General features: G+C 40.5%; 1 protein-coding gene and 1 non-coding gene across 3 annotated transcripts in view; both read left to right on the top strand.

The window, feature by feature from the left end:
* UBE2R2 (ubiquitin conjugating enzyme E2 R2) overlaps positions 1–27,983 on the top strand; it is a 104,136-nt gene that overhangs the window by 45,997 nt on the left and 30,156 nt on the right. For both annotated transcript variants that reach the window (XM_064380591.1, XM_064380583.1), the window contains exon 2: positions 25,482–25,568. In XM_064380591.1, the coding sequence (XP_064236661.1) occupies positions 25,482–25,568 (87 nt within the window). The remainder of the gene's footprint in view (positions 1–25,481; positions 25,569–27,983) is intronic.
* On the top strand, positions 9,254–9,377 carry LOC135277437 (U4atac minor spliceosomal RNA). Its single transcript, XR_010345035.1, has one exon. It is a non-coding gene; the product is annotated as a U4atac minor spliceosomal RNA (small nuclear RNA).

The raw sequence follows: 27,983 nt of genomic DNA, 5'->3' as shown, positions 1-27,983 counted from the left end.
CATGAGCTACCATTCCTGGCCACAATATTTAATTCATATATTTTTCTCTGCATTCTTCCATTTGTTACTTAACGTATTTTGTGACTGTAATTTCTAGGTCATAAACATGTATGCATGATGGTTATATTTTCTTGTTTTATTATTCCTTTTACCAGTACATACTGCCTGTCATGGCATATTTTTTTTTTGTCTTGAATTTCATTTTATCAGATTGTTTCTTCAGCTTCCTTTCAGTTTATTTTTTCCTATTTTTCTCTCCTTTTTTTTTTTCCAGTCTTTTTTGTGTCTTGTAGATAACATTGTTGGATTTTCAAACAGATGGACCAAGAACTTGGAATAAGCATGAAAAAAAAAATATATATATATATGTGTGTGTGTATATATATATATATATATTTTTTTTTTTTTTTGAGACAGAGTCTCGTTTGTCGCCAGGTGCCAGCCTGGAATGCAGTGGCACGATCTCGGCTCACTGCAACTTCCGCCTCCCAGGTTCAAGCAATTCTGCCTCAGCCTCCCGAGTAGCTGGGACTACAGGCCTGTGCCACCACGCCCAGCTTATTTTTGTATTTTTAGTAGAGACGGGGTTTCACTGTGTTGGCCAGGATGGTCTCGATCTCTTGACCTCATGATCCACCCACCTTGGCCTCCCAAAGTGCTAGGATTACAGGCGTGAGCCACTGCACCCAGCCAGCATGATAATATATTTAAGAAGCTTAGGGATTCAGAATGATATATTTTATATGGTTTTTGTTTGTCTCTTGATGTAGTTGTATGTACTCTTTGGGTGATTCATTATTTTGGTTCATGAGTTTCTTTTTCCTGGGGTTTTCAGCTATTATGTTTGGTTATGTATATTGCGGAAATAATGGAAATCCAAGTTCAGTTCAAGTCTTTGTCTGCTCCTGAGAAGAGGATGATCCCCAGGCAACACAAAGTCAGTGTTGATCATTCCTGGTTGCTGTCACTTTACCATGTAACAACACTGGTCACAGTTTTACTTTGAAACTCCTAGACAGTAGTAGAAGGAGACCTTCTTTTAAAATTGTAATCTACCAGCCAGGGGACTTGTAAGAGGAAAGACTGGAACAGTGAATGCTGAGGATGGCCGATCAGCCTGCATCTGTTTTCATCAAAACCTTACAGCCAGGCAAGATGCCTCATGCTTGTAATCCCCGCACTTTGGGAGGCTGAGGTGGGCGAATCACTTGAGCCCAGGAATTTGAAAGCAGCCTGGGCAGCATGGCGAAACAAAAAATAGCTGGGCATGGTGGCATGCGCCTGCAGTCCCAGCTACTAAGGAGGCTCAGGTTTGAGGTTAGAGGATTGCTTGAGCCTGGGAGGTTGAAGCTGCCATGAGCCAAGATTGTGCCACTGTTCTCCAGCCTGGGTGATAGAACCTGCCTCAAAAAACAAAACCTTATACTAGCCGGGCTCTTACATTGTCCTGATTTTACTGTGTACACACTTGGCAAACTGCAATGTGGCTGTTGATTTATTTAGAGAAAGGGACAGGGAATGATTTTCCCAAAGCATAATTGGATGAGTCCCAAGGACAAAATGTAAATGCTTTTTGTCACCTTCTTCTCCCCCAGGTAGCCCTCCTACTCCCAGTCAGTCCTTAGCAAAGTATTATTTTCTGAAGTTTTTTATTTACTTTTATCAATGTAATACTGTATGTGTACGTTATTTTAAAGATTTAAAAAATATGGTGGAGCAGGCAAAAAAAATTTTTAAATATTATTAATACTAGGCTTAGGATGTGAAACAGTAGTTTCTTGCCTTACCTATTCCCTCCCACATTAATCTCTCTCCAGTCTTGTTTGTTTTCTGGTGTATTACCACTAGATTTCTAAAATATAGTGTACTTATACTGCTACTTAATGATTTTAAAATTTTAGCATTTTCTATTGATTTACTATTGTGGAACATGAGTTTAGCTCTTTTATACCACTCAGCCTTACCTTAACCATTTTCCCTTCCTTTGTCTTTCCCATTATAGTGATAGCAATATCAAGTGTTTACCTTATAAATATTATGTTGACTCTTCCCAGTTGTAGGATTATATTACCTTTCTTGGAAAATTTTTGTTTTTCCTGAAGTTTTCTAGTTTTTTTTCATTTTATATTGTTTCCTTTGTCATTCTTATCTGTAATTTCAGATTTTCTATCAGAATCACAAAACCTGTTTACTATTGTTTTTCTTTCCTTTTTTTGTGGGGGGAGATAGAGTCTCGCTCTATTGCCCAGGCTGGAGTGCAGTGGCACGATCTCAGCTCACTGCAACCTCCACCTCCTGAATTCAAGTGATTATCCTGCCTCAGCCTCCCAAGTACCTGGGATTACAGGCGTGAACCACCTTAGCTAATTTTTGTATTGTTAGTAGAGATGAGGTTTTGCCATATTGGCCAGGATGGTCTCAAACTCTTGACCTCAGGTGATGCCGCCCACCTCAGCCTACCGTAGTACTGGGATTGCAGGTGTGAGCCACCATGCTTGGCTTTAATACTGTTTTTCATATGGTCAAATAGATCATTTTCAGTTTCATTTTAGGTCTTTTATTGTTTATTATACTTGGAGGCTTCTTTCAGTCTGGAAACATCAGTCTTTCAGCTGTGAGAAATTTTATTCTTTAATTCTCATTCTTCTGTTCTTTTTTTTTCCCTTTTTTTAGAATCCCTTTTATTTGGAAGATGAGTCAGGTTGATTCTCTAATTTTCATATTTTCTTACATTTTCTATATTTTTGTCTTTCAACTAATTTTCTCAACTTTAATCTTCATAATCTTTTGATATGTATTTTAAATTTTTGGCTTTCATTTAAAGAAATTTATTATGAAAAACATAAACAACAAAGTGGGAAGGACATTAAAATGAACCCTGATATACCTGTCACCAACTTTGGTGATTAACATTTTCCCAATTTTGTTTCATTTCTCTCCATTTTATTTTCCTTTTTTGTTTTGTTTTGTTTTTTTTGAGACAGAGTCTTTTTGTTGCCCAGGCTGGAGTACCGTGGCACAATCTCGGCTCATTGCAACCTCCACCTCCTGAGTTCAAGGGATTCTCCTACCTCAGTTTCCCGAGTAGCCGGGACCACAGCCGCATGCCACCACACCCAGCTAATTTTTTGTATTTTTAGTAGAGATGAGGTTTCACCATGCTGGCCAGGCTGGACTCGATCTCCTGCCCTTAAGTGTTCTGCCTGTCTCGGCCTCCCAAAGTGCTGAGATTACAGGTGTGAGCCACCATGCCTGGCCTCTCCATTTTTTCTTTCTTTCTTTTTTTTTTTTTTTTAAGCAGTTCAGTAGAATTTGTTCTGCTCAATCTCCATTTTCTTAAAGGAGATTTAGACATCATGACATTTTATCTGTAAATAATTTTATTTTTGGGAAAGGGTCTTGCTCTTTTGCCCAGGCTGGAGTGCAGTAGTGTAAACATGGCTCTCTGCCCCCTCAACCTCCTGGGCTCATGTGATCCTCCTACCTCAGCCTTCTGTGTAGCTGGGACTACAGGCACATACCAGCATGTCCACCTACTTAGGAGGTTGAGGTGGGAGGATCAGAGGGGTTGTAGAGGCAGGGTTTTGCCATGTTGCCTGTGCTGGTCTCAGATTCCTGGGCTCAAGCAATCTTCCTATCTCGGCCTCCCTAAGTGCTGGGATTATAGGCATGAGCCACTACATTGGGCCAGCATAGTCTTGAAATCTTGATGTCTTGAAATCTGGCAATGTGTGTCCAAATTTGTTGTTCTTTTTCAAGATTGTTTTGTTTTGGCTGTTCTGTGGACTTTGCGTTTTCATGCAATAAATAAATACATACTTATACATTTAATATCTTGTCGGTTTTCACACAGAAAACCTGCTGGAATTTTATTGGAATTGCATTCAATTTGTAGATTAATTTGGGGACAATGGACAGTTTAATAATAATGAATCTTTCAGTCTATGAATGTGTTGTATATCTCTCTGTTTGGGTCTTTAAAATTTTTCTTAGTGTTTTGTAGAGATTACACACCTATCTCTGTAGATTTATTTCTAGGTATTTGTTACACTATTGTACATGGTATTTAAAGTTTTGTTTTGTTTTTTCTTTTGTTTACTAGGGGACATTAATTGGATGTTTTGATTTTTGAGACAGAGTTTTGCTCTTGTTTCTCAGGCTAGAGTGCAATGGTGCGATCTCGGCTCACCACAACCTCCACCTCCCATCCCCTGCCTCCAACCTGGCTAATTTTTTTTGTATTTTTAGTAGAGATGGGGTTTTTCCATATTAGGTTGGTCTCAAACTCCCAACCTCAGGTGATCCTCCTGCTTTGGCCTCCCAAAGTGCTGCGATTACAGGCATGAGCCACTGTGCCTCGCTGGTATTTAAAATTTTTAAAAAATTTCTAAATGTTTGTTGCTAGAATATAGTTATACAGCGTTTTTTTGGTCTGTTTATCTTGAATGTAGTGACTTTGCTAAATTTTTAATTTTATTAGTTTATGTATTCAGTTAAGTCTTATTCATAATTATGGCTTTGGAGGGGATGTGAATGTGTGTATGAAGTGTTGTTCTAGTAGCTCCCAGGAGAGATACCATTTGGAGGTAATATTGAGACCTCATTTGTTTGAAAATATTTTATTTTATTGAAAATATTTTTACTTGTTCTTCATAAGATGTTGAAATAATTTTTCTTCAGAATTCTGAAAATGTTATCTTCTTGTTTTCAGTTTTGCTGTTGTTGACAGTTTCATGTGATAAGATTTTTTTTCTTTCTGGAATCTTGTAGACACTTCCCTTTGACTTCAGTGTTTGAAATTTCACAATAATATGCTCTGGTATGGATTTTTTTTTTTTTAATCCATTGTGTTTGGATGAAAAGTTCTGTTTACTTTTGTCCTTCAGTTTTAGGAATTTTTCTCGAATTATTTTTTTTTGTGTTGTTTTTTTTTTGAGACACCACACCCAGCTAATTTTTTCATCAATTTTTTTTTTTGTAGGGATGGGGTCTTGCTGTGTCGCCCAGTCTCATAATTTTTATTTTTAACCACCCCTTCTTTTGTTTTTGGAGACAGAGTTGTGCTCTGTCACCCAGACTGGAGTGCAGTGGCGCCATCTTAGCTCACTGCAACCTCAGCCTTCCGGATTCAAGTGATTCTCTTGCCTCTTCCCAAGTAGCTGGGATTACAGGTGCACACCACCACGCCCAGCTAATTTTTTTTTTTTTTTTGTATTTTAGTAGAGACTGGGTTTCACCACATTGGACAGGCTGGTCTTGAACTACTAACCTCAGGTGATCCACCCACCTTGGCTTCCAAAGTACTAGGATTACAGGTGTGAGCCATCACACCTGGCCAAAGCCACCTTTTTATAATTTGAATTTCCTCCCCTGGCCTCCTGTTCTTATTTTATGGATTTCATATCTTAACATTCTGAGAATATAAATTTATATATATTTATATATAAATTTATATATATTTTATATATATATGTGTGTGTGTGTGTGTGTGTATATATATATATCTCTCTCTCTCTCTCCAAGGTATTTTGTTTTCCTTTTGTGTTTGCCTCAAGGAATTTCTGGAAATCCATCCTGTTTGTTCATATTTAAGAGTCATGTACTGAAAAGCAGATTGAAAGTTCAGCTCTGTGTGAAGGGCAAAATTTGTGAAGTGTTTAATGTTACTGTATAGTGACCTAGCTGGACACATTTGATTGGGAGGCCCACATCTATTATATCTTTTGTGTTTTCTCTGTGGGAGATGGTCAGCCACCTCAGAGAGGAATCTTTTTTCCTACCTGGCGTGTATACAGGTCTGATTGCTAGTGTTTGAAGAGACAGGTGGAAAAAGAGTCTAGGATCTTACCATTCAGTAGTTAGATTTTTTTCTCTATTTTCATTTGTTTCCCAACCCCTGTGTTTCTGGTTCAATTGTGACAGAGAGTAAACATCCAGTCTTTAGTAGTGTGGTATGGGCTAGTCCCTCATTAGCCAGGGATAGAGGCTCTGGGGATCTGTCTACTCTTTATACAGACTTTTGACCAGTCCATTAATTGTCAGCATTATTTGCTGTCAGTGCTTCCAGTTCATGAGTTTTTTTCTGGTTCTGTGGAGAAAGCCTATTCCTGGTTTTCTGACCACAGTCTGGTCTTCTAAATTACTTACTACATATTTTTCTGGTTTCCAGCTTCCAAAATTTTGTTTCTTTTGTGTCCTTTCATTTGTCCTCATGGGTCTATGAGTTTAAAAATAAAAATCCCTTTTCTGTAAACATAGTAAACCTAGTTTCTGAGGAGGCAGGAGTAAATATGTGTATTCACATGTATTTAACCACAAGTCCAAATGTTTTTTTCTGCTATTCCATTACCCTGCTGTTGGTTCTCTAGCATTTATTTTTGGGCAAAAATGGCTTCACTTTCCAAGCTGAAAGAAACATTTTTAAATTACTGCGTTTAAAAAAATACAGAGCAGGGGGAGTTTAGTGGCTTACACCTGTAATCCCTGCACTTTGGGAGGCTGAGGTTGGGTGGATCACCTGAAGTCAGGAGTTCGAGACCAGCCTGGCCAACATGGTGAAATCCCATCTCTACTAAAAAAAGACAAAAAATTAGCCGGGTGTGGTGATGCCTGTACTCCCAGCTACTTGAGAGGCTGAGACAGGAGAATTGCTTGAACCCGGGAGGCGGAGGCTATAGTGAGCTGTACTATAGCCTCCGCATCACGGTACTCCAACTTGGGTAACAGAGCAAGACTGTCTTAAAAAAAAAATACAGAGGGCCAGGCGTTGTGTCTTACGCCTGTAATCCTAGCGCTTTGGGAGGCTGAGGCAGGTGGACTGTTTGAGTCCAGGAGTTCAAGACTAGCCTGGCCAACATGGCAAAGCACCACCTCTACAAAAAATTGTTTAAAAAGTTAGCTGGCTGTGGTTCACATCTGTAGTTCCAGCAACTCGGGAAGCCAAGGTGGGAGGATTGTTTGAGCCCAGGAGGTGGAGGTGGCAGTGAGCTGTGATAATACCATTGCACTCCAGCCTGGGCAACAGACCAAGACCTTGTCTCAAAACAAAAATAAAAAAAAATACAGAGAGATATCAGTATTAATATTGAGACTACAATAAAATATCCTTTAAGGTCTGAACTTTAGTAAGAGCGCAGGGATTTCCTGATATTTATATTTCATTTTTGAGATAAGTATTATAATAATTCTAAATTAAACTTTTTAGACTTTTTTTTTTTTTTTGAGACAGGAGCCTTGCACTGTCGCCCGAGCTGGAGTGCAATGGTGTTATCTCGGCTCACTGCACCCTCCGCCTCCCAGGTTCAATCGATTATCCTGCCTCAGCCTCCCAAGTAGCCGGGATTACAGGTGCCTACCACCATGCTTGGCTGATTCTTTTGTATTTTTAGTAGAGACGGGGTTTCACCATGTTATCCAGGCTGGTCTCGAACTCTTGACCTCGTGATCCACCCGCCTCGGCCTCCCAGAGTGCTGGGATTCCAGGCGTGAGCCAACGCGCCGGGCCTTTTTTGTTTGTTTTTTTTTTAGACAGTCTCGCTGTGTCGCCAGGCTGGAGTGCAGTGGGTCGATCTCAGCTCACTGCAATCTGCCGCTCCCAGGTTCAAGCAATTCTCCTGCCTCAGCCTCCCAAGTAGCTGGGACTACAAGTGTTCGCCACCACGTCCAGCTAATTTTTTTTTTGTATTTTTAGTATAGACGGGTTTCACCATGTTGGCTAGGATGGTCTTGATCTCCTGACCTCATGATCTGCCCTCCCGTCCCGCCCCCCCACATTTTTATTTTTATTTATTTTTATTTTTTTGAGATGGAGTCTCTCTTTGTTGCCCAGGCTGGAGTGCAGTGGGGTGATCTCGGCTCACTGCAACCTCCGCCTCCCAGGTTCAAGCGATTCTCCTGTCTCAGCCTCCCGAGTAGCTGAGACTACAGGTGCGTGCCACAACGCTATTTTTAGTAGAGACGGGGTTTTTAGTAGAGACTACAGGTGCGTGCCACAACGCTATTTTTAGTAGAGACGGTGAAAGTCTTAGCCAGGATGATCTCTATCTCTTGACCTCATGATCCGCTTGCCTCGGCCTCCCAAAGTGCTGGGCTAACAGGCGTGAGCCACCGTGCCCAGCCCTATATTGGGATTTTTAATTAAGATTTATAATTTTGAGACAGGATAGTTCCCTTTACCCACTTAGCGGGCAGGAACTGGAGTGGCTCGTTGCACTCAGCCCTCTGCTGGCCACTACTCGTGGGAGGTAGCGTGGGAGCAAGAGAGCCAGTGAGGAAACAAGCGAATGAACTGGCCAGTTGCTACTCTCTGGCAGGTGCAGGCTCTGCGTGGGCCCCGCAGCAGCGTCCAGACATGTTACAACCAGTGCTCTTCCAGCTCTGCAGTCCAGGACCGGCCAAGTGCCTACCAGCTCAGTGGAAGGTCAGAGTGGCAGCCCCTGTCCTCTCTACACCCCGTTCTTGTTCAGGGTCCAGGAAGAGTCAGGTCACACGAACTGTTTGAAAGGTGATGAATGCAGAAGACTATTGAACAGTGGGTGGCTCTCAGCGGAAAGGGAGGCTGGAAAGGGGGTGGGAAGGTGATCTTTCCTTGAAGTCCGGATATCTCTTGCAGGCCCCTTTCCGAAATCGCACTGTCTCAAGTTAGCCGAATTCCGTAGTCTTTGATGCTCAGCATCTTGTATCCTTGACACTCAGCTCCTTGTGTTACTCTGCCAGCTGAAGTCTTTTATGGGCACAGGATAGGAGCAGGGCAGGCCAAAAAGGCAACATTTCGGCTGAAAAATGGGGTCAACTTTTCACTTAAGACAAGCTTAAGGGTGGAGCTTAGCCGAAATCCCAGCCCTTCTGTGTCAGTTTGACTTTAAAACTTGCAGCACATTATGTAGCCTCACTAGGGGTATGTATGTGTGTACACACTTTAGGGCAAGCTTAAGGGTGAGACTTAGCTGGGATCCCAGCCCTTCTATGTCAGCCCTTCATTATGTAGCCTCACTAGGTTGTGTGTGTATGTGTGTGTGTGTGTGTACACACACACACTTTAGGGCAAGCTTAAGGGTGGGGCTTAGCCAGGATCCCAGACCTTCTGTGTCAGTTTGACTTTAAAACCTGCAGGCACATTATATAGCCTCACTAGGGGGGTGTGTGTGTGTATGTACACACATTTTCTTTCCCACATACTATTATTGAACAGTTTAAAGATTTGTAATTGGCAGACTTTTGACACTTTCAACAAGTTAAGAAGAAAACATGTTTTAACCACCCTTTCTTGGGATTGCACAACTGTCCAAGGAGTGCATAGTGAGGGAAGTACTGCTGATGCCTACACAGCACATCCGCATCAACGAGCTTTGCTTTACTTTGGTGCAATTTTTGGAAAAATGAAAACCTGATCTACCCTCCCCCCCAAAAATAAAAAAAAATGTTTTAATTGATTTTGCTGATGACATGTTGAAACATATCCTATGGCAGATGTGAACTGATGCCATAGCAGAAAAACTCAGCAGTGGGAGTATCCTCATTTCACACTAAATCCAGGCACAAATCCAAATACAGCAGTAAACACTACATTTGTCATCAACTGAGATATTACCAAGTAAAGTTGTATTTAGGACCAGGAAACTTTTTCAGCTATTTAATAGTATGTTAATAAATAGGTAGCAGGAGTAATTGGGATATATTTCATTATTCATATGTCACTGTTTTTTGGCCAGGCACGGTGGCTCACGCCTGTAATCCCAACACTTTGGGAGGCTGGGGTGGGTGGATTGCTTGAGCTTGAGAGCTCAAGATCAGCTTGGGCAATATGGCAGAACCCCATCTCTACCAAAAATCAAAAAAAACTAGTTGGGTGTGGTGGCGCAGGCCTGTAGTCCTATCTACTTGGGAGGCTGAGGTGGGAGGATCACTTGAGCCTGGGAGGTTGAGGCTGCAGTGAGCCCTGATTGTGCCACTGTACTCATGCCATACCCAGAGACCCTGTCTCAAAACAAACAAAAACATATGTAATTTTTTTTGTCATTGCTGAAACCTCATCTGAAAGTAATTAGTAGAATAACAAAATTTCTTTAATACTGTCCATTGGGGTTTATCAAAATTTTGCTCCAAGTCAGTGTATACTTGGTTTTACATATTTACATATATAATGGTTTTCTTTTGTAATTTTCTTTTTCTTTTTTTTGAGACAGAGTCTTGCTCTGTTGCCAGGCTGGAGTGCTACATTTAGGGAGAATAGGAAACCAAAGAAAGTTATGATGAGGGTACATTAAATTAAAAAGAGGATCTTGGGAGGAGGTAAGAAGTATGAGAAAGAGTGGGTAGAAAAGTTAAGAGCATGAGGAGACAGTGAAATTGGAGAAGCCCAGGAAATAAAGTGGTTCAAGAAGACAAAATGATAAATGGGAAAATGCTTTTTAGTAGCCATAGATGCCTAGAAAATTATCTGTTTCTCAATAAATAGGTCACATGCATTTATGTCTATAACTTCTTAACTGTTAACTTCACAACTGAGTGATGAAATGATACAGTTAACCCAATGCTTGACGTAGTAAGCACTTAATGAGTATTATTTATCGCTACTTCTATCTGTCATTGTTCACTCATTCCCTCAATATAGAAAACTGAGAGTTGTCCTTGAATTTTTCCTTCTCTTCAATCCAAATATCAAGTCAATTACTGGGTCTCACTGATTATACTTCTATATGTATCAAAAATACACTTCTCGTGTTTATTCCAACTGTCTCTCTCTTTGCTCACACATGTAGGCTTTTCTGCATTATTTTTCCCTTTGCCTGTAAGGTCCTGTTCACCCTGGCCTCAGTACTTGGCTCAAGTAGCACCCCTTTGTAAATTTTACCTGAATGTCTCAGCCAGAATTAGGCATTTCTTTCACAGTGGTCTCTTTTTCTATTTTATTTTATTTATTTTATTTTTTTAGCTTTTTTTTAAATTTTTTAAATTTTTTTTTTTTTGTTTTGTTTTCACAGTGCTGTCTTAGCAACTAGTAGAGATTTCATTTGAGGCTCTTAATTTGTAATCATTTATTTGTGTGCCTCTTTTAAATAAAATATTGCCGTTCAGGGCTAGTGTTCTAAATATGTTTGTTTCCTACCTCCCATATTGTTACATGGTAACATGATGGGTTTTCAGTTAACAATATGTTGAATAATAGAATAAGTGAAAATATTTACACATAGAATGTTTGTATAACTAAAAATAGGTGTCTGATGAGTTTGGTGATTTCATTGAGGGTGCACTTAATTAGTCCATTGTCCAGGTGAGTTGAAACTTTAAAAATTAATGTAAAAAATAGGGTAAAATGTGGAAATGGTACAGAAATATATTTTGGAGGTACTTTTTTTTTTTTTGAGATGAAGTGTTTCTCTGTCTCGTCAGGCTGGAGTGCAGTGGCTCAATCTCGGCTCACTGCAACCTCCGCCTCCCAGGTTCAAGCAATTCTTCTGCCTCAACCTCCTGAGTAGCTGAGACTGCAGGCATGTACTACCATGCCCAGCTAATTTTTGTATTTTTAGTAGAGATGGGGTTTCACCATGTTGGCCAGGATGGTCTCGATCTCTTGATCTCGTGATCTGCCCTCCTCAGCCTCCTAAAGTGCTGGAATTACAGGCGTAAGCCATTGCTCCTGGGTGGTACTTGTTCTTTTTATTTATTTATTTTTAAAATTAGATTTGCGATGGACTTGAGGAAGTACTTGTTCTTATGAGTTTGCACCATTAGGCAAGAAAGATGTAAGGAGGCCGGGCACTGTGACTCATGCCTGTAATCCCAACTCTTAGGGAGGCAGAGGTGGGAGGATACCTTGAGCCCAGGAGTTTGAGACCTGCCTGGGCAATATAGCCAGACCCTGTTCTCCACAAAAAAAAAATAAAAGAAAAATGTAAAAGAGCCTATCAAGGTTGTAATTAACTTGGATAACAATTGTGTCTGTTTAGGTGTGACGTCTGAGATTTATTTCCTGTATTTCTTGAGACAGCTAATAGATAGGTCAAATTCAAAACTTTACCACATGAATAATTTTTTTTTAATTAAAGACTACTTTTTAGCTGGGCATAGTGGCTCAAGCTGGGATTACAAACATCAGGCACCATGGGAGGCTGAGGCAGGAGGAGCTCTTGAGTCCAGGAGTTTGAGACCAGCCTGGGGAACATGGGGAGACCTTATCTCTACCAAAAAACCCTGCAAAAACCAAAAAAGTTATCCAGGCATGGTGGTGTTTATCTGTAGTTCCAGCTGTTTGGAAGGCTGAGGCAGGAGGTTCGCTTGAACCCAGAAGGTTGAGGCTGCAGTGAGCTGTGATCATGCTACAGCGCTGGTCTTAGTGACAGACTGAGATCTTGTTTCAAAAACGAGAAAAAAGATCCTCTTTTAGAGCAGTTTTTAGGTTAATAGCAAAATTGAGAGGGAGGTACACTGGATAATTTTTTTAAATGGTAAACTTCAATATTTAAAAATTGAGGCGCCCAGCGCAGTGGCTCACACCTATAATCCCAGCACTTTGGGAGACCAAGGTGGGCGGGTCACTTGAGGTCAGGAGTTCATTACCAGCCTGACCAACATGGTGAAACCCTGTCTCTACTACAAATACAAAAAATTAGCTGGGCATGGTGGTGGGTACCTGTAATCCCAGCTACTCAGGAGACTGAGGCAGGAGAATTGCTTGAACCTGGGAGGTGGAGGTTGCAGTGAACCAAGATCATGCCACTGCACTCCAGCCTGGGTGACAGAGCAAGACTCAGTCTCAAAAAAAAAATTAAAAAAAAAAATAAATTAAAAAAAAAGGATTTGGGGTGTATGTGAATTTGATTAGTAGATACGCTTTAGTACACTTGCTTGACAGTTTCAGAAATAAATGGTTAAGATTTAATATCACGCCAGGCTCTGTGGCTCATGCCTGTAATCCTAGCACTTGGGAGGCCAAGATGGGCGGATCACTTGAGGTTAGAAGTTCGAGACCAACCTGGCCAACATGGTGAAACCTCGTTTATACTAAAAATAGAAAAATTAGCTGGGCGTGGTGGCCAGCACCTGTAATCCCAGCTATTCGGGAGGATGTGGCAGGAGAATTGCTTGAGCCTGGGAGGTAGATGTTGCAGTAAATGGAGATCACACCACTGCACTCCAGCCTGGGTTACAGAGCAAGACTTTGTCTAAAAAAAAAAAGATCTAATATCATAGATACTACTTTCACTTAATTAAGTGGACCTGTAGGTAAATGAAAGTAATTATTTTCCTCTTTAATTTTGTGCTGTTGTTTTTTCCCCCCATCCCTTCCATCCCTTAGCACAACAATGGTGAAATGTCTCCTAAGTGATTTAGGGATGGACAACCAACTGTGACTTCTAGATATAGTGAACTATTAATAAGTTATTATTGTTACACTTTAACAGCATGATTAAGCAAAAGTTTATTGATAACTTGAATAAAATGTTACTGTAGAAAGAACTGGTGCTTACATATATGCACTATATATAAATGCAAAGTAAAGATGGTAATTCCACATGTGATCTAAACATAAGACTCCCTAAGGCTATCAAACTTCCTAAGGAAATTCAGTTATGTCTCATAGATTTCATATGCACACAATTTGGAATGAAAAATATCCGGTAATTTCTATTAAAACTTCTTTTGTTTTAATATAATAGAGGTAGACCAGTTCTCACTCTGTCGCACAGGTAGGAGTGCAGTGGTACCATCATGACTCACTGCAGACTCGACCTCCCAGGCTCAAGTGATACTCCCACCTCAGCAGCCTCAGTAGTTGGGACTATAACCTCAAGCTGTCATACCTAAGCTTTAAAATTTTTTGTGTGTGGAGACAAGGTTTCACCATGTTATCCAGGCTGATCTTGAACTTCTGGGCTCAAGTGACCCACCTGCCTTGGCCTCCCAAAGTGCTAGGATTTCAGGAATGAGCCGTTGTGCCTGGCCTAAATTTTTTTTTTTTTTTTTTTTTTTTTTTTGTGACAGAGTTTCGCTTTGTTGCCCAGGCTGGAGTGCAGTGGTGTGATCTCCGCTCACTGGTTGAAGTGATTCTCCTGTCTCAGGCTCCCTAGTAGCTGGAATTACAGGTGCCCCCTGCCATGCCCTGCTAATTTTCATATTTTTAGTAGAGATGGGGTTTCACCATTTTGGCCAGGCTGGTCTCGAACTCCTGACCTGAGATCATATACCCACCTTGGCCTCCCAAAGTGCCAGGATTACAGGAGTGAGCCACCGCGTCTGGCCTAAAAATTTAATTTGTAAAACTGGCTGGATTTCTTATTTTTATTGATGTTTAAGAAGACCCCACTGCTGTATTTCCATCATTTTAACTTAGTTGTTTTGTTTTTTTGAGACAGTCTCGCTCTGTTGCCCAGGCAGGAGTGCAGTGGGGTGATCTCTGCTCACTGCAGCCTCTGCCCACCGGGTTCAAGTGATTCTCCTGTGTCAGCCTCCCAAGTAGCTGGGATTACAGGCGGGCACCACCATGCCTGCCAATTTTTGTATTTTTAGTAGAGATGGGGTTTCACCATGTTGGCCAGGCTGATCTCAAACTCCTGACCTCATGATCTGCCTGCCTCAGCCTCCCAAAATGCTGGGATTACAGGCATGAACCACCTCGCCCAGCCTTAATTTAGTTTTTATATTTTCAAACTTAAAGCTTTTTTGAGTGTATCATTCCAAACGTCAATTTTCAGTGCAAAGTAGGTATAGAGCATTGTATAGAAGATTAAGTGAAAAATCTTCAATTTCTTTTTCAGTTTATAAAAATAGTGACATTCTTTATTATCAGTCAGAGAACTTATAATTGTTCTTTAAATGCCCCATTCTGCCTCCGTTGCCCTCTATTTTTGAGCTAATCATTGTTAATGGTTAGGAATGTGTCTTTTCACAGTCTTTTAAAGTATATTGTATATGTAAAGCATATGAAGAAACATACACACATTGTTTTTATATATGTATATATTTTTATTAAAAACTTTTGGCCAGGCACGGTGGCTCATGCCTGTAATCCCAGCACTTTAGGAGGCTGAGGCGAGCAGATCACAAGGTCAGGAGTTCAAGACCAGCCTGGACAATATAGTGAAACCCCATCTTTACCAAAAATACAAAAAAACTAGCTGGGTGTGGTGGCACGTACCTGTAGTCCCATCTACTCAGGAGGCTGAGGCAGGAGAATCTCTTGCACTCAGAAGGCAGAGGTTGCAGTGAGCCAAGACTGCACCACTGCACTCCAGCCTGGGCAATAGAGGGAGACTCTCTCCAAAAAAAAAAAAAACAATATATATAAATATAAATATAAATATAAATATATATATATATAAATATATATATATATTTATTTATTTATATTATATTATATTATATTATATATTTTGTAGAATGGGTATGTTGCCCAAGTTGGTCTCAAACTCTTGGCTTCAGGCTGTTCTTCTGCCCTGGCCTCCCAAGGCCTCCTGGGATAAGCTTCTGCACCCAGCCTGTTTTTTAGCAGATAGATAGATAGAGCATAATTATTTTAAAATAGCATCAACTTATATACTGCTTTGCCTTTTTCACTTAAGGCATCTTGGGTATATTTCTGTGTTGGTATGTATTTTTCTAGCATACCTTTTATAAAGGCTAGAGTGTCAGAGGATATTACTACTACTTAGTATTTCACAAAGCTGAGTTTACTGCTTACTTAAGTAAAGAGAGTGTTGCTGGGCAGTTGATCTCTTTTAGACCAGACTGCTATTTGACATGCGGTTTTCGAAGCATGAAGATCGAGGATTAGTGGATATGGGCATGATGGATTGGCATCGACTGTGGAAGCATGGCTGCTTGGGTGAGACAGTTACTGATATACTTGGTATTCAGAAATGTGTTCATTGAAATGTGACTATGTTCCCAATTGGCTAGCTTTCAAGAACAAGGGGCTATCAGTAGTGGGTATCACAGATAGGTTTACTTGCAAAAACGTGGTTACTGAGTGAAGTTGTTTAAGTGGATTTAAAATTGGTTCTTGTGGTTCTATAGCTATAGAGCCATCAGGTATTGATTAAGCAATTTAAAACTCATTCTAGTGGCTATTTATGTTACCATGGCTACAGAACAATCAATCTTTTGCTACTAGTATGGGAACTCTGTTTTCTTCTTGCAGTGACTGAAGATTGTCTAGATCTTTATTACTGTTATTGATTCTTAGTGAAGATGAGGTTTGATATTTTCCTACTTGAAAGTGAGGCGTGATTTTTAAATTCATGTGTCCACAAGCATCTTCATCCAAAGTGAAAGTCCCTACATTATTTGAATCCTTTTCCCTAGTTATTTGCAATTTTTAAAATTGTTTTCTGAATAAACATGTTCTAATCTGTATCATTGATCTGCTTGTGTGTCATTTAATCATTTAATTGTTATAGCTTTATAGGATGCTTTATCCACTGGGGCAAATTCTTCCCTATTGCTTTTTATCAAGAATGTTGTTATTTCCATATATTTTTGCTTTCACATGAACTTTAATTATTAGAGACATGATCTTGCATTGTCAGGAAGGCTGGAGTGCAGTGTTGTGATCATAGCTTACTGTAATCTTGAACTCCTTTGCTCAAGTGATCCTCCCGCCTCAGCCTCCCAAGTAGCTCGAACTACACCATGCCTAGCTGAATTTTTAAAAAATTTTTTGAAGAGGATCTTGTTATGTTGCCCAGGCTGGCCTTGAATTCCTGGGCTCAAGTGATCCTTCTGCCTTGGCCTTTGAAAGTGCTGGGATTACAGGCGTGAGCCACCGCGCCCGGCCTATCTGCTTTTTCTTATTGCTTTTCCCTTGGTCCCGCCAGCCTGACTACTTTTCCCTTTAGCATTTTAGTAGGCCAAAGAGGGAGGATTGCTTGAGCCCAGAAGTTTGAGACCAGCCTGGGCAAAATGATGAAATCATTACAAAAAATTAAAAATTAGCTGGGCATGGTGGCCATTCGCTTGTGGTCTCAGCTACTCAGGAGGCTGAGGCAGTATCACTTGAGCCTTGGAGGTCAAGGCTGTAGTGATTTCATGTTTGTGCCACTGTACTCCACCCTGGGTGAAAGCATAACCCTGTCTCAGTCAGTCAGTCAATTGATCAATATAAAGTAAGAGTTGCTTCAGGTAATAGCTGAGTTGCAGAGTCAGGATTCAAACCCAGATGGTCCTGGCTTCAAGAGTCAGTGTTCTTTACTACTATCTTGTGCTACCTTTTATTATATTGGTACATATCATCTATTCTGCATAAATTTTCATGCATGTGTTCCTAGTTACACTGCATATTTCTCTTAGTATCCTAAGTAAACTAACAATACTTTCTTTTTTTTTTTTTTTTTTTTTTTTGAGACTGTCTCAGTCACTTGGGCTGGAATGCAGTAGTATGATCACAGCTCTCTGCAGCGTCGACCTCCTGGGCTCAGGTGATTTTCCCACCTCAGCCTCCTGAGTAGCTGGGATTATGGGAACATCCAGCGCACCCAGCAAATTTTTGTATTTTTTGTAGAGACAGGGTTTCACCATGTTGCCCAGGCTAGTGAACTCCTAGGCTCAAGCAACCTGCCCACCTAGGCCTCCCAAAGTGCTGGAATTAGGCATGAGCTATAGCACCTGGCCTCAAGACTTTTTTTTTTTTTTTTGAAACAGAGTTTTGCTCTTGTTGCCCATGCTGGAGTGCAATGGCGCAATCTCTGTTCACCGCAGCCTCTGCCTCCCGGATTCAAGTGATTCTCCTGCCCCAGTCTCCCGAGTAGCTAGAATTACGGGCATGTGCCACCATGACCGGCTACTTTTGTATTTTTAGTAGAGATGGGGTTTCTCCGTGTTGGTCAGGCTGGTCTCAAACTCCTGACCTCAGGTCATCTTGGCCCATCTTGGCCTCCCAAAGTGCTGGGATTACAGGTGTGAGTTTCCATGACCGACCAACACATTTTTTGAGACCTAAAGATTTGACTACATAGACAACATCATTTTGTTATTTCTCAAAAGGATAATCTCATTTGGCCATAAATATGAGATATAAGAGGTTATAGTTCCTAAGGACCAGATTCCCAACCTTTAATGGAAGTTTTCATGATCTGTTTTGCCCAGATATGTATTATATGTCTGTATAATAAAATGATTTGGGAAGCATATTCCCTCTTATTTTGTTTTCCAAAAATTTGTTTAGAGTTATTATTTTTTCCTTGGTAGAATTTGCCATTTAAGTTATCTGGCTCAGGAGATTGCTTTGTCTGAAGGTTTTAGATTCAAATTCAATTTCTTGAATATATGCCTATTCAGGTTATCTATTTCTTCTTAAGTAGTTTTGGTTCTTTGTGTTTTTCAAGTCATTTGTCTGTTTAACTTATTGAATTTGTGAGCATAAAGTTATTCATAATATTCCCTTATTCTTTTTTTTTTTTTGAGATGGAATCTTGCTCTGTAGCCCAGGCTGGAGTGCAGTGGCGCGATCTCGGCTCAATACACCTCCACCTCCCAGGTCCTGGTTCAAGCAATTCTCCTGCCTCAGCCTCCCAAGTAGCTAGGATTACAGGCATGTGCCACCATGTCCAGCTAATTTTTGTATTTTTAGTAGAGACGGAGTTTCACCATGTTGGCCAGGCTGGTCTTGAACTCCTGACCTTGTGATCCACCTGCCTCGGCCTCTCAAAGTGCTGGGATTACAGGCGTGAGCCACCTCGCCTGGCCTCTCTTATTCTTTTAATACCAGTGCAATCTGTAGTACTGTCTCCTGGTTTATTCCTGGTATTGGTAATTTGTGTGTGTGGGGGGGTTGGGTTTTTTTTTTTTTTTTTTGGGTTGATCAGTCTGGCTAGGGGCTTAGCAGTTTTCTTGATGGTTTCAAAGAGAACCAGCTTCTGGTTTTATTGATCACCCATACACCCTGCAGTTTTCCCATTTTTCAATTTGATTGATTTCTGCTTTGATCTCTGTTCTCTTTCTTCTGCTTGTTTTTAGTTTAATTTCATAGTTTTCCTTTCTTTTTCTCTCCCCCCTCCTCTCCCTCCCTTCCTCTCCCCTTCTTCCTTCCCCTCCCCCTCCTTTCCCCTCTCCCTCCCTTCCCCTCCCTTCCCTTTCCCTTCCTTCCCCTTCCTTCCCCTTCTTTCCCCTTCCCCTTCCTTCCCCTTCCTTCCTTCCTTCCTTCCTTTTTTTCCTTTGAGACAAGGTCTTACTCTGTCACCCAGGCTGGAGTACAGTGGCAAGATAATGATTCACTGCAGCCTCAATCTCCCAAACTCAGGTGATCCTTCCACCTCAGCCTTCCAAGTAGCTGGGACCTCAGTGGTGCACCATCACGCCTGGCTACTTTTTGAATTTTTTGTAAGATGAGGTCTTACCTTGTTGCTCAGGCTGCTCTTCAACTCCTGTGCTTGAGCAATCCACCTACCTTGGCCTCCCTAAGTGCTGGGATTATAGGTGAGCCACTGCACCTGGCCTAATTTTGTTTTTTTCTCATTTCTTAAGTGGAAGCTTATATTATCAAAATGAGGCCTACATCTTTTCCTGTGTAAACAATTCTAAAAATTTCCATTTGAGTATTGATTTAGGTGTATGTTACAGATTTTTATTGTCATCTTTTTCATATTCAATTAAATAGTTTTCTAAGTAATTTTGTGGCTCCCTCTATATTGTGATATGTACAGTTATGTAATTTCCAAATATTTGGGAATTTACTACATACCTTTGAATTTAGAAAATAAAAATTTCTAGCTTAATTTGGTGTAGTCAGAAAATATTCTATATATTATGTCAGTTCTTTAAACTTTGTAGATAGGTGTTGTATGTTCCAGAATATGGTATGTCTTGGTGTGTGTTCTGTGTGTCCACAAAAGTAATTTGTATGCTGCTGCTGTTTGGTGGCATATTGTCTTCTGTATCCTGAGTTTTTGTCTCCTTGTACTTTAGACCGGGGTCCCCAATTGATACTGATCTGATACCAGTCTGTGGCCTGTTAGGAAGCAGGCCGCACAGCAGGAGGTGAGCTCTGCCTCCTGTCAGATTAGATTCTCCTTATGAGTGGGAACCCTATTGTGAACTGGATGTGTAAGGAATCTAGGTTTCATGCTCCTTAGGAGAATCTAATGCCTGATGATTTGAGGTGGAACAGTTTCATCCTGAAACACCCACCACACTCCCCAACCCTCTCATCTGTGGAAGAATTTTCTTCAGTGAAATCAGTCCCTGGTACCAAAAGGGTTGGGGACTGCTGCTTTAGACTGTTGAGAGAGAAGTGATATCTTTAACTGTAATTGTGCATTTTTCTTTTTCTTTTCTTTTTTTTTTTTTTTTTAAGACAGAGTCTCGCTCTGTTGCCAGGCACCAGGCTGGAGTGCAGTGGCACAATCTCGGCTCACTGCAACCTCTGCCTCCCGGATTCAAGCAGTTCTCCTGCCTCAGCCTCCCAAGTAGCTGGGACTACAGGCACACGCCACCACACCCAGCTAATTTTTTTTTGTATTTTTAGTAGAGACGGGGTTTCACCATGTTGGTCAGGATGGTCTCGATCTCTTGACCTGGTGATCCGCCTGCCTCAGCCTCCCAAAGTGCTGGGATTACAGGCTTGAGCCACCACGCCCGGCCAATTGTGCATTTTTCTCTTTTTCCATTTGGTGATATAATTTTTTAGTTACATCATTTTGTGTTCTAAAGCTCTGTTGTTACTAGGTGCATACACAGTTAATATTATGTCTTCTTTGTGAATTGATCCCCTTATGAAATTACCCTCTTTATCTGTTTAATATTCTTTGTTCTGAAGTGTACTTTCTGCTATTCAGATAGCCACTGCAGCTTTCTTTTGTTTATAAACTCATCTCCAGTTAGTTTAGATTTTACCAGTTTCTGCACTGATTATTTTTTAAATTAAGGTATAATTTATATACCGTAAAATTCACCTTTCAAAGTGTACAGTGCAGTGGTTTTTAGTATATTCAGATGGTTGTTCAGCTATCACCACCATCTAACTCCAGAATATTTCATCTCAAAAAGAATCCTCATAGTCATTAGCACTCATTGTCTATTCTCCTGTGCCTCTATATCATCTTATTTCAGAGTCCAATTCAGGATATCATACTGCATTTAGTTGTCTCATCTTTTTAGTCTCCTCCAGTCTTTGATGGTTTATCCATCTTACCTTTTTTGTGACCTTGACAATTTAAGATGATGGGTCAGATTTGGCAGAATATTCCTCCATTTTGCTTATCTGATGGTTTTCTCATGACTAGAATGGGGTTATAGATTTTTGGGGAAGAACACCACAAAGATGAAGTGCCTTTCTCGCCACATCATATCAGGGAGATCATATCAATATGACTTACCGCTAGTGATGTTAACCTTGATCACTTGGTTAACATGTCTGCCAGATTTCTCTACGGTAGAGCTGCTATTTCTTTCCATACTCTGTTGTTAGAACTGTGTCATCAAATCCAACCCACAGTCCAGGGAAGGGGGATTCAACTTCACCTGAATGTGGATTATGATTATTTGTAGTACTACTGTAAGGAAGTTTTGACCCTTCTCCACCAGCATTTTTCCATTCAGTAATACTTATCAGTATGCACTCATTTATATTTATTTCATATTTTGGGTAACAGTATTACATTATGTATTTTATAACCTAGTTTTTTTAGTTTTGGCCATTAGGAGCTCTGGCAGGTTGGCTCCTATGCTATTTTGAAATACCCTAATTACGGAGTTTTCGCTCTTGTTACCCAGGCTGGAGTGCAATGGCGCGATCTCGGCTCACCGCAACCTCCGTCTCCTGGGTTCAAGCAATTCTCCTGCCTCAGCCTCCCGAGTAGCTGGGACTACAGGCATGCGCCACCATGCCCAGCTAATTTTTGTATTTTTAGTAGAGACGGGGTTTCACCATGTTGACCGGGATGGTCTCGATCTCTTGACCTCGTGATCCACCCGCCTCGGCCTCCCAGAGTGCTGGGATTATAGGCTTGAGCCATCGCACCCGGCCCTAATTTATTTTCTTTAGCCCTTACTTTTTGACATTATGTGATGCTCTATGCTTGTCTTGTATTTTTCCTGCCACAGATCTAGAATCAGTTATTTCTCCAAAGGGCCCTGGTTCCTTTTACTGAATAATGATTTTTTTTTTTTTTTTGAGACAGAGTCTCACTCTGTCGCGCAGGCTGGAGTGCAGTGGCGCCATCTTGGTTCACTGCAACCTCTGCCGCTCGGGTTCAGGTGATTCTGCCTCAGCCTCCCGAGTAGCTGGGATTACAGGTGCCTGCCAGCATGCCTGGCTAATTTTTGTAGATTTAGTAGACATCAGTTTCACCGTCTTGGACAGGCTGGTCTTGAACTCCTGACCTTGTGATCGATCCATCTCGGCCTCCCAATGTGCTGGGATTACAGGTCTGAGCCACCGTGCCCAGCCGAATAATGATATTTTAGAAACCAAGATCTCTGAGGGATCTGGGTTTTCCCCAATCAGCTTTATTGTGATATAATGCATATATCATACAATTCACCCATTTGTTAACCTATATAGTTTAATGGTTTCTGGTATATTCACCAAATTGTGTAACCCTCACCAAAATCAATTTTAGAATACATTTTATCCTCTGAAAAAGAAACCCTGGGCCGAGCACGGTGGCTCACGCCTGTAATCTTAGCACTTTGGGAGCCGAGGTGGGTGGATCATCTGAGGCCAGGAGTTTGAGACCAGCCTGGCCAACAGGGTGAAACCCTGTCTCTACTAAAAATACAAAAATTAGCCAGACGTGATGGCACATGCCTGTAATCCCAGCTACTCGGGAGGCTGAGGCAGGAGAATCACTTGAACCCAGGAGGTGGAGGTTGCAGTGAGCCGAGATCATGCCACTGTACTCACCTGGGCAACAGAGGAGACTCTGTCTCAAAATAATAATAACTTTAGTTGTGTCCAATTTATTTTTACTTTTGTTCCTTGTGTTTTTATTGTCTTTTCTACGAAACTTAGTGAATGCAAGGTTATGAAGATTTACCCCTGTTTTAAGAATTTTATGGTTTCTTTCTTATCTTAGTCCTCCCATTCAATTCAATGTTGATGCTGTCTACCTGGAGATAGCATCAGATTCAGCCACATCTGAGGGGGACCATGGGAAAAGCTTCTTGCGCGCGCATGTGCGTTCTCTCTCTTTCTCTCTCTCTCTCTCCCCGCCCTCTTTGTTTTGTTTTGTTTTGTTTTTTTAATTTTCTTTTTTTTTTTTTTGAGACAGGGTCTTCCTCTGTTGCCCAGGCCTGAGTGCAGTGGTATGATCATAGCCCTCTGCAGCCCCAACCTCCTTGGGCTCAAGTGATCCTCCCACCTCAGCCTCCCATGTAGCTGGGACCACAGATGCACCACTGTACTGATTGATTTTTAAATTTTTTATAGAGATAGGGTCTCACTACCTTGCCTAGGCTTGTCTGAAATTCTTGGGCTCAAGGGATCTACCTGCTTCAGACTCCCAAAGTATTGGGGTTACAGGCATGAGCCACGACTTTTTGTGGATTTTAAAAAATAATTTATCTCATTATTGATATTCACTATATATTTGTGAGATACCATTCTCATGCTTTCTTAATTACTTTAGCCATGATTTTCTTTAGTCTTTTGAAATGTTTAAAGGTTTAAAGATAAGCTGATTTAAAGTCCTTGTCTAGTAACTTCAATACTTGGGCTTCCAGTTTCTGTTGATTCTTTTTTTTATTCCTGTTGCATGGACCATACTTTGTTTCTTCGTACCTTGTAATATTTTGCTGAAAACTGGAAATTTAATATATACAGTGGCAACTGCAGAAATCCAGTTCTCCTCTTCCCCAGGGTTTTTGTTGTTGCCATTGCTACTGCTGTTGTAATTATGGCTTGCTTAGTGACTTCTCTTACCTAATTCTATAATGTAGATATTATTTGTTATGTGTTGCCAGTGAATTCTCCATTCAGCTTAGTGGTCAGGTAATGACTGAACAGATTTCCTTAATTGTCTACAACAAGTTAGTCACTTGGAATTTGTAGAGAGGCTCTGTATACGTGTCATTGCATGTCTTCAACTTAATTCAGCCAGGCAGTTGCAAAACTCTTTACTTTCTGGTTGCACACATCCTCAGGTTAAGCCAGACTTATAAAGTTAGGGCCTTCTTAGGGCTTTCCTGAGCATTCACATAGCCTTGGGCATGTGCATAGCTCTAAACATTGTCATGGTCTTATAGACTCTTAACAGTTTGTCAGAGCTTTTCAAAACCATAATGGACAACTCTTAGCCCAGCCCAGTTTTCCTTTAAGTTTTTTTCCACTGCCTTAGGTACCTTTAAAGTTCAATAGTTGCCTGCCATTGTTTTCAGCAAAGCTGCCAGGGAAAGTGTTTTCACATTGGCCAAGCTCCAAATCTGATGACGTGTAGACAGCCTTGCTAGTAGAGTTTTCTAGGGAACCACTAGAAAGGCCAACTATTGACGGTTCTCTGGGAGTAAGGCTTTGACAAAATTCTAGCCCATTCTATCCCCTCCAGGGCCTGTCAGCTTCCTTGTTTTTACTTTGAATGTGAGCTGTTTGTTTTAAGGCTGCTGCACAGCTACAGTATAGGAGATTGGATTAGGGTAAGTTAAAATCACATAGCTTGGTGTTCTTACTGAATGTCAGCCATTTTCCTTAAATATCTGCTCCTTGAATTGTTGCAAGCCTCTGGTTCTTTTCTGGAATTCTGAAAATGTTGATGCTTACAATTTTTGGCAATTTTCCTATTGCTTTTATGGAAGAGAGAACTTTTCAGGTTTTTGATTTTTTTCTGGATTTCTTCATATCTGAAAGGTGGGTCACTACAAAGGACATTCACTGCAGCAGGATTTATAACAGCAGAAGTGTGAGAAACAACCCAAATGTCCAAAATAAGAAAGTAGTTTTTAAAAATGGTTCATCTAGGTATACATTTGATGGAGTATAATGTAGATACAACAGTCACACATGTAGAGGGAACATTTTATGATGTAAAAAATGTTTACAATGTGATACAGATGAAAAAAGCAGAATACAAAATACAGTATGTTGAAATTTTAAAAAATAAGTTTTGTGAGGAAATCAGCAATGTCAGCATTTATTATTTCTGGGTGATAGAATGACAGTTAAATTATGTGAGTAAAAAGAAAAATATCTTTGTTCCATATTCTGTACCCTAAAATAAGATTATGTTGTTATAAAAATAAAATACACTTGTACAGAGTACTGTTTTTCACTCATGTGAGTTAAGTTAAAATTATATTTATGTATGTTCGTGTATGTGAGTGAGTATGTGAGTTTTGGTGACTTAAAATAGCCTTTTATAAATACTTGAAGGGATGCTAGAAGAACATACTAATGACCCTGGCACTGGGGATAACAGTATGTCTGGGCTACTTTAATCTGAAGAGTCTACTCTGTGAAAGGAGCTTTGTTTCTCTCGGGTGCAATAGGGTGAATTATTAGATAGATGAATAACTTGTAGTCTCATTTATTAACATTTCATTTTTTTTCTTTTCAGGCGCATATTAAATTTCCTATTGACTACCCCTATTCACCACCTACCTTCAGATTCTTGACCAAAATGTGGCACCCCAACATTTATGAGGTAAGAGACATCCATCATAAATTTCTCTGAAGATTTTTTTTTTCAAATCAGTACTTTAAAATAGCCTGTCTGTCTCAGCATACTTTGATAATTAGGCTGTTGTAGCCATATAAGAATATTCATGATTTTGCACTTCAGTTAACAGTTTCTGGTTTAATTATTTAATATGGAGTGTAGTTTTATAGTACCCTATGTATAGTCTAGTTAAGGATTTGGGCTTTAGACTTTTGGTGCCCATTGCTAGGGTTATAATGCACGTGTGTTTAACATGTGCATTTATAAAATTCAGTAGATAATATCATATAAATTTATTTGTGTGCTTATCCTCTAACTTCACAGCAAGGGTCACCTGTTGCTATGATGAGAGATTCAGCTTTTGGTGGGAGGAGTGGGATTTATCCCATTACATTTGGACTGGACTCCTTTTAGGAGTTGATGCTGAACATTTGAGAGCCTCTTTTGGAATAAATCCAAGGTGAGGTTCTTCTACTGGACAAGTACACATGCCTGGGGGAAGCATTTCTAGTTTTGTTGATGAAACATAAACATACTTAGCTTAGGACTAATCCATAAATATACTAGAATAATGCATTATGTTTCTCAGGATGATATATTATATCAGGGCCCACTAGTTTTTTCTTTTGATGCCAGTCCTTACTATTCTCTAAGTGTGTTTTTAAATCTCCAAGTGTTTTGGGATTTTGCAGGTATTGTTCTGTTAGGAACTTCCAGTTAAATTCCATTGTGATTTGAAAGCAGACATTGTATGATTTCTATTTTTAAAAATTTATCAATATGTGCCTTATGGCCCAGAATGTGGTATATCTTCATGATATATATATATATATATGTATGTTTCAGGTTTTTGTACAGCGGAACTGATTGTATTTTCTCTTCCTGGGTTTCTGCTCTGATAAGTTGTGATTCTCTGTGTCTGCCAGTCTATTTTTGGGGGTAGCAGTTTGCCCTGTGACCTCACTTCTCTTATGGATATAAGAGGAGTTGTTGATTTCTCAGTTGCAGCTTTTTACTTGTTAAGACAACCATTCTGGGCTGGGTGCAGTGGCTCATGCGTGTAATCCCAGCACTTTGGGAGGTGAAGCAGGGAGGAATACTTGAGCCTAGGAGTTCAAAACCAGTGTGGGCAACATAGTGAGGCCCTGCCTCAGGGGGAAGAAAAAGAAAAAAAAAAGGCCCAGCACAGTGGCCCATGCCAGTAATCCCAGCACTTTAGGAGGCTGAGGTGAGTGGATCACCTGAGTTCAGGAGTTTGAGAACAGCCTGGCCTATATGGTGAAACCTCGTCTCTCCTAAAAATACGGAATTAGCCAGGTGTGGTGGTGCATGCCTGGAGGCAGGAGAATTACTTGAACCAGGGAGGCGGAGGTTGCAGTGAGCCGAGATGGTGCCATTGCACTACCCCATCTCAGAAAAAAGATAACCATTCTGTAATCTTTTTCATTGCAATGTGGTTTTGTAGTGATCCCATTTTCTTATAGCAGCATCCCAAACATTGAAATTGCTTTAGATTCTTGCCATCTTAGTCATGCATCAGTTCTCTCTCTCTTTTTTTTTTTTTTTTTGGCCCTGTGGATGTTGGGAGTACCTTTTCTCCAGAAACTGAGCTAACATCACCTTTAAATTACTTATTTATTTATTATTTTGAGACAGAGACTTACTCTGCCGCCCAGGCTGGAGTGCAGTGGTGTGATCTTGGCTAACTGAAATCTCTACCTCCTGGGTTGAAGCAGTTCTCCTGTCTCAGCTTCCTGGGTAGCTGGGACTGGAAGTGTGCACCACCATACCCAGCTAATTTTTGTATTTTTAGTAGAGACAGGGTTTCACCATGTTGGCCCAGCTGGTCTCAAAACTCCTGACCTCAAGTGATCCACCTGCCTTGGCCTCCCAAAGTGCTGGGATTACTGTGAGCCGCCACACCTGGCCACCTTTAAATTGCTTTTAGGCAAGAAACGGAGAACCCACTGTCGGGTCTTGAATTTGGAGTTCATTCTGTATAAATGAGCATACTGGGGCAGCTGTGTCATTTTCCACAATCTGTTTTTTTATATAAGACATCTTAATTTTTCCTTTTCAAACAGGACAGACTGGTACTTAAATAATATGTAGTTTTCTTTTTAGAAATAAGCTTTCTAAATATTGTTTGATATTTGACATAGTTATAAACAACAGTGAATACACTGTTCTGTGTAACAATGTTATCATCCTTTTGTAAGAAAGAGTCTGTAGAAAATTCATTGCTCCCTAAGTTCAAACTGAGTTCAGTACTCACAGAAGTATTTTGGTATCTGTCTTAGTACATTTGGGTTGCTATCGCAAAATAAGTTAGACTGGGTAATATATAAACAACAGAAATTTATTGCTCATAGTTCTGGAGGCTAGGAATTCCAAGATCAA

Source organism: Aotus nancymaae, unplaced genomic scaffold, assembly GCF_030222135.1.
Source record: "Aotus nancymaae isolate 86718 unplaced genomic scaffold, 86718_ANA_hifiasm-v0.15.2.pri h1tg000003l, whole genome shotgun sequence".
Taxonomy (NCBI): Eukaryota; Metazoa; Chordata; class Mammalia; order Primates; family Aotidae; genus Aotus; species Aotus nancymaae.
Note: the sequence above shows the minus strand (reverse complement) of the source record. Positions and strands in the feature narration are given on the sequence as shown.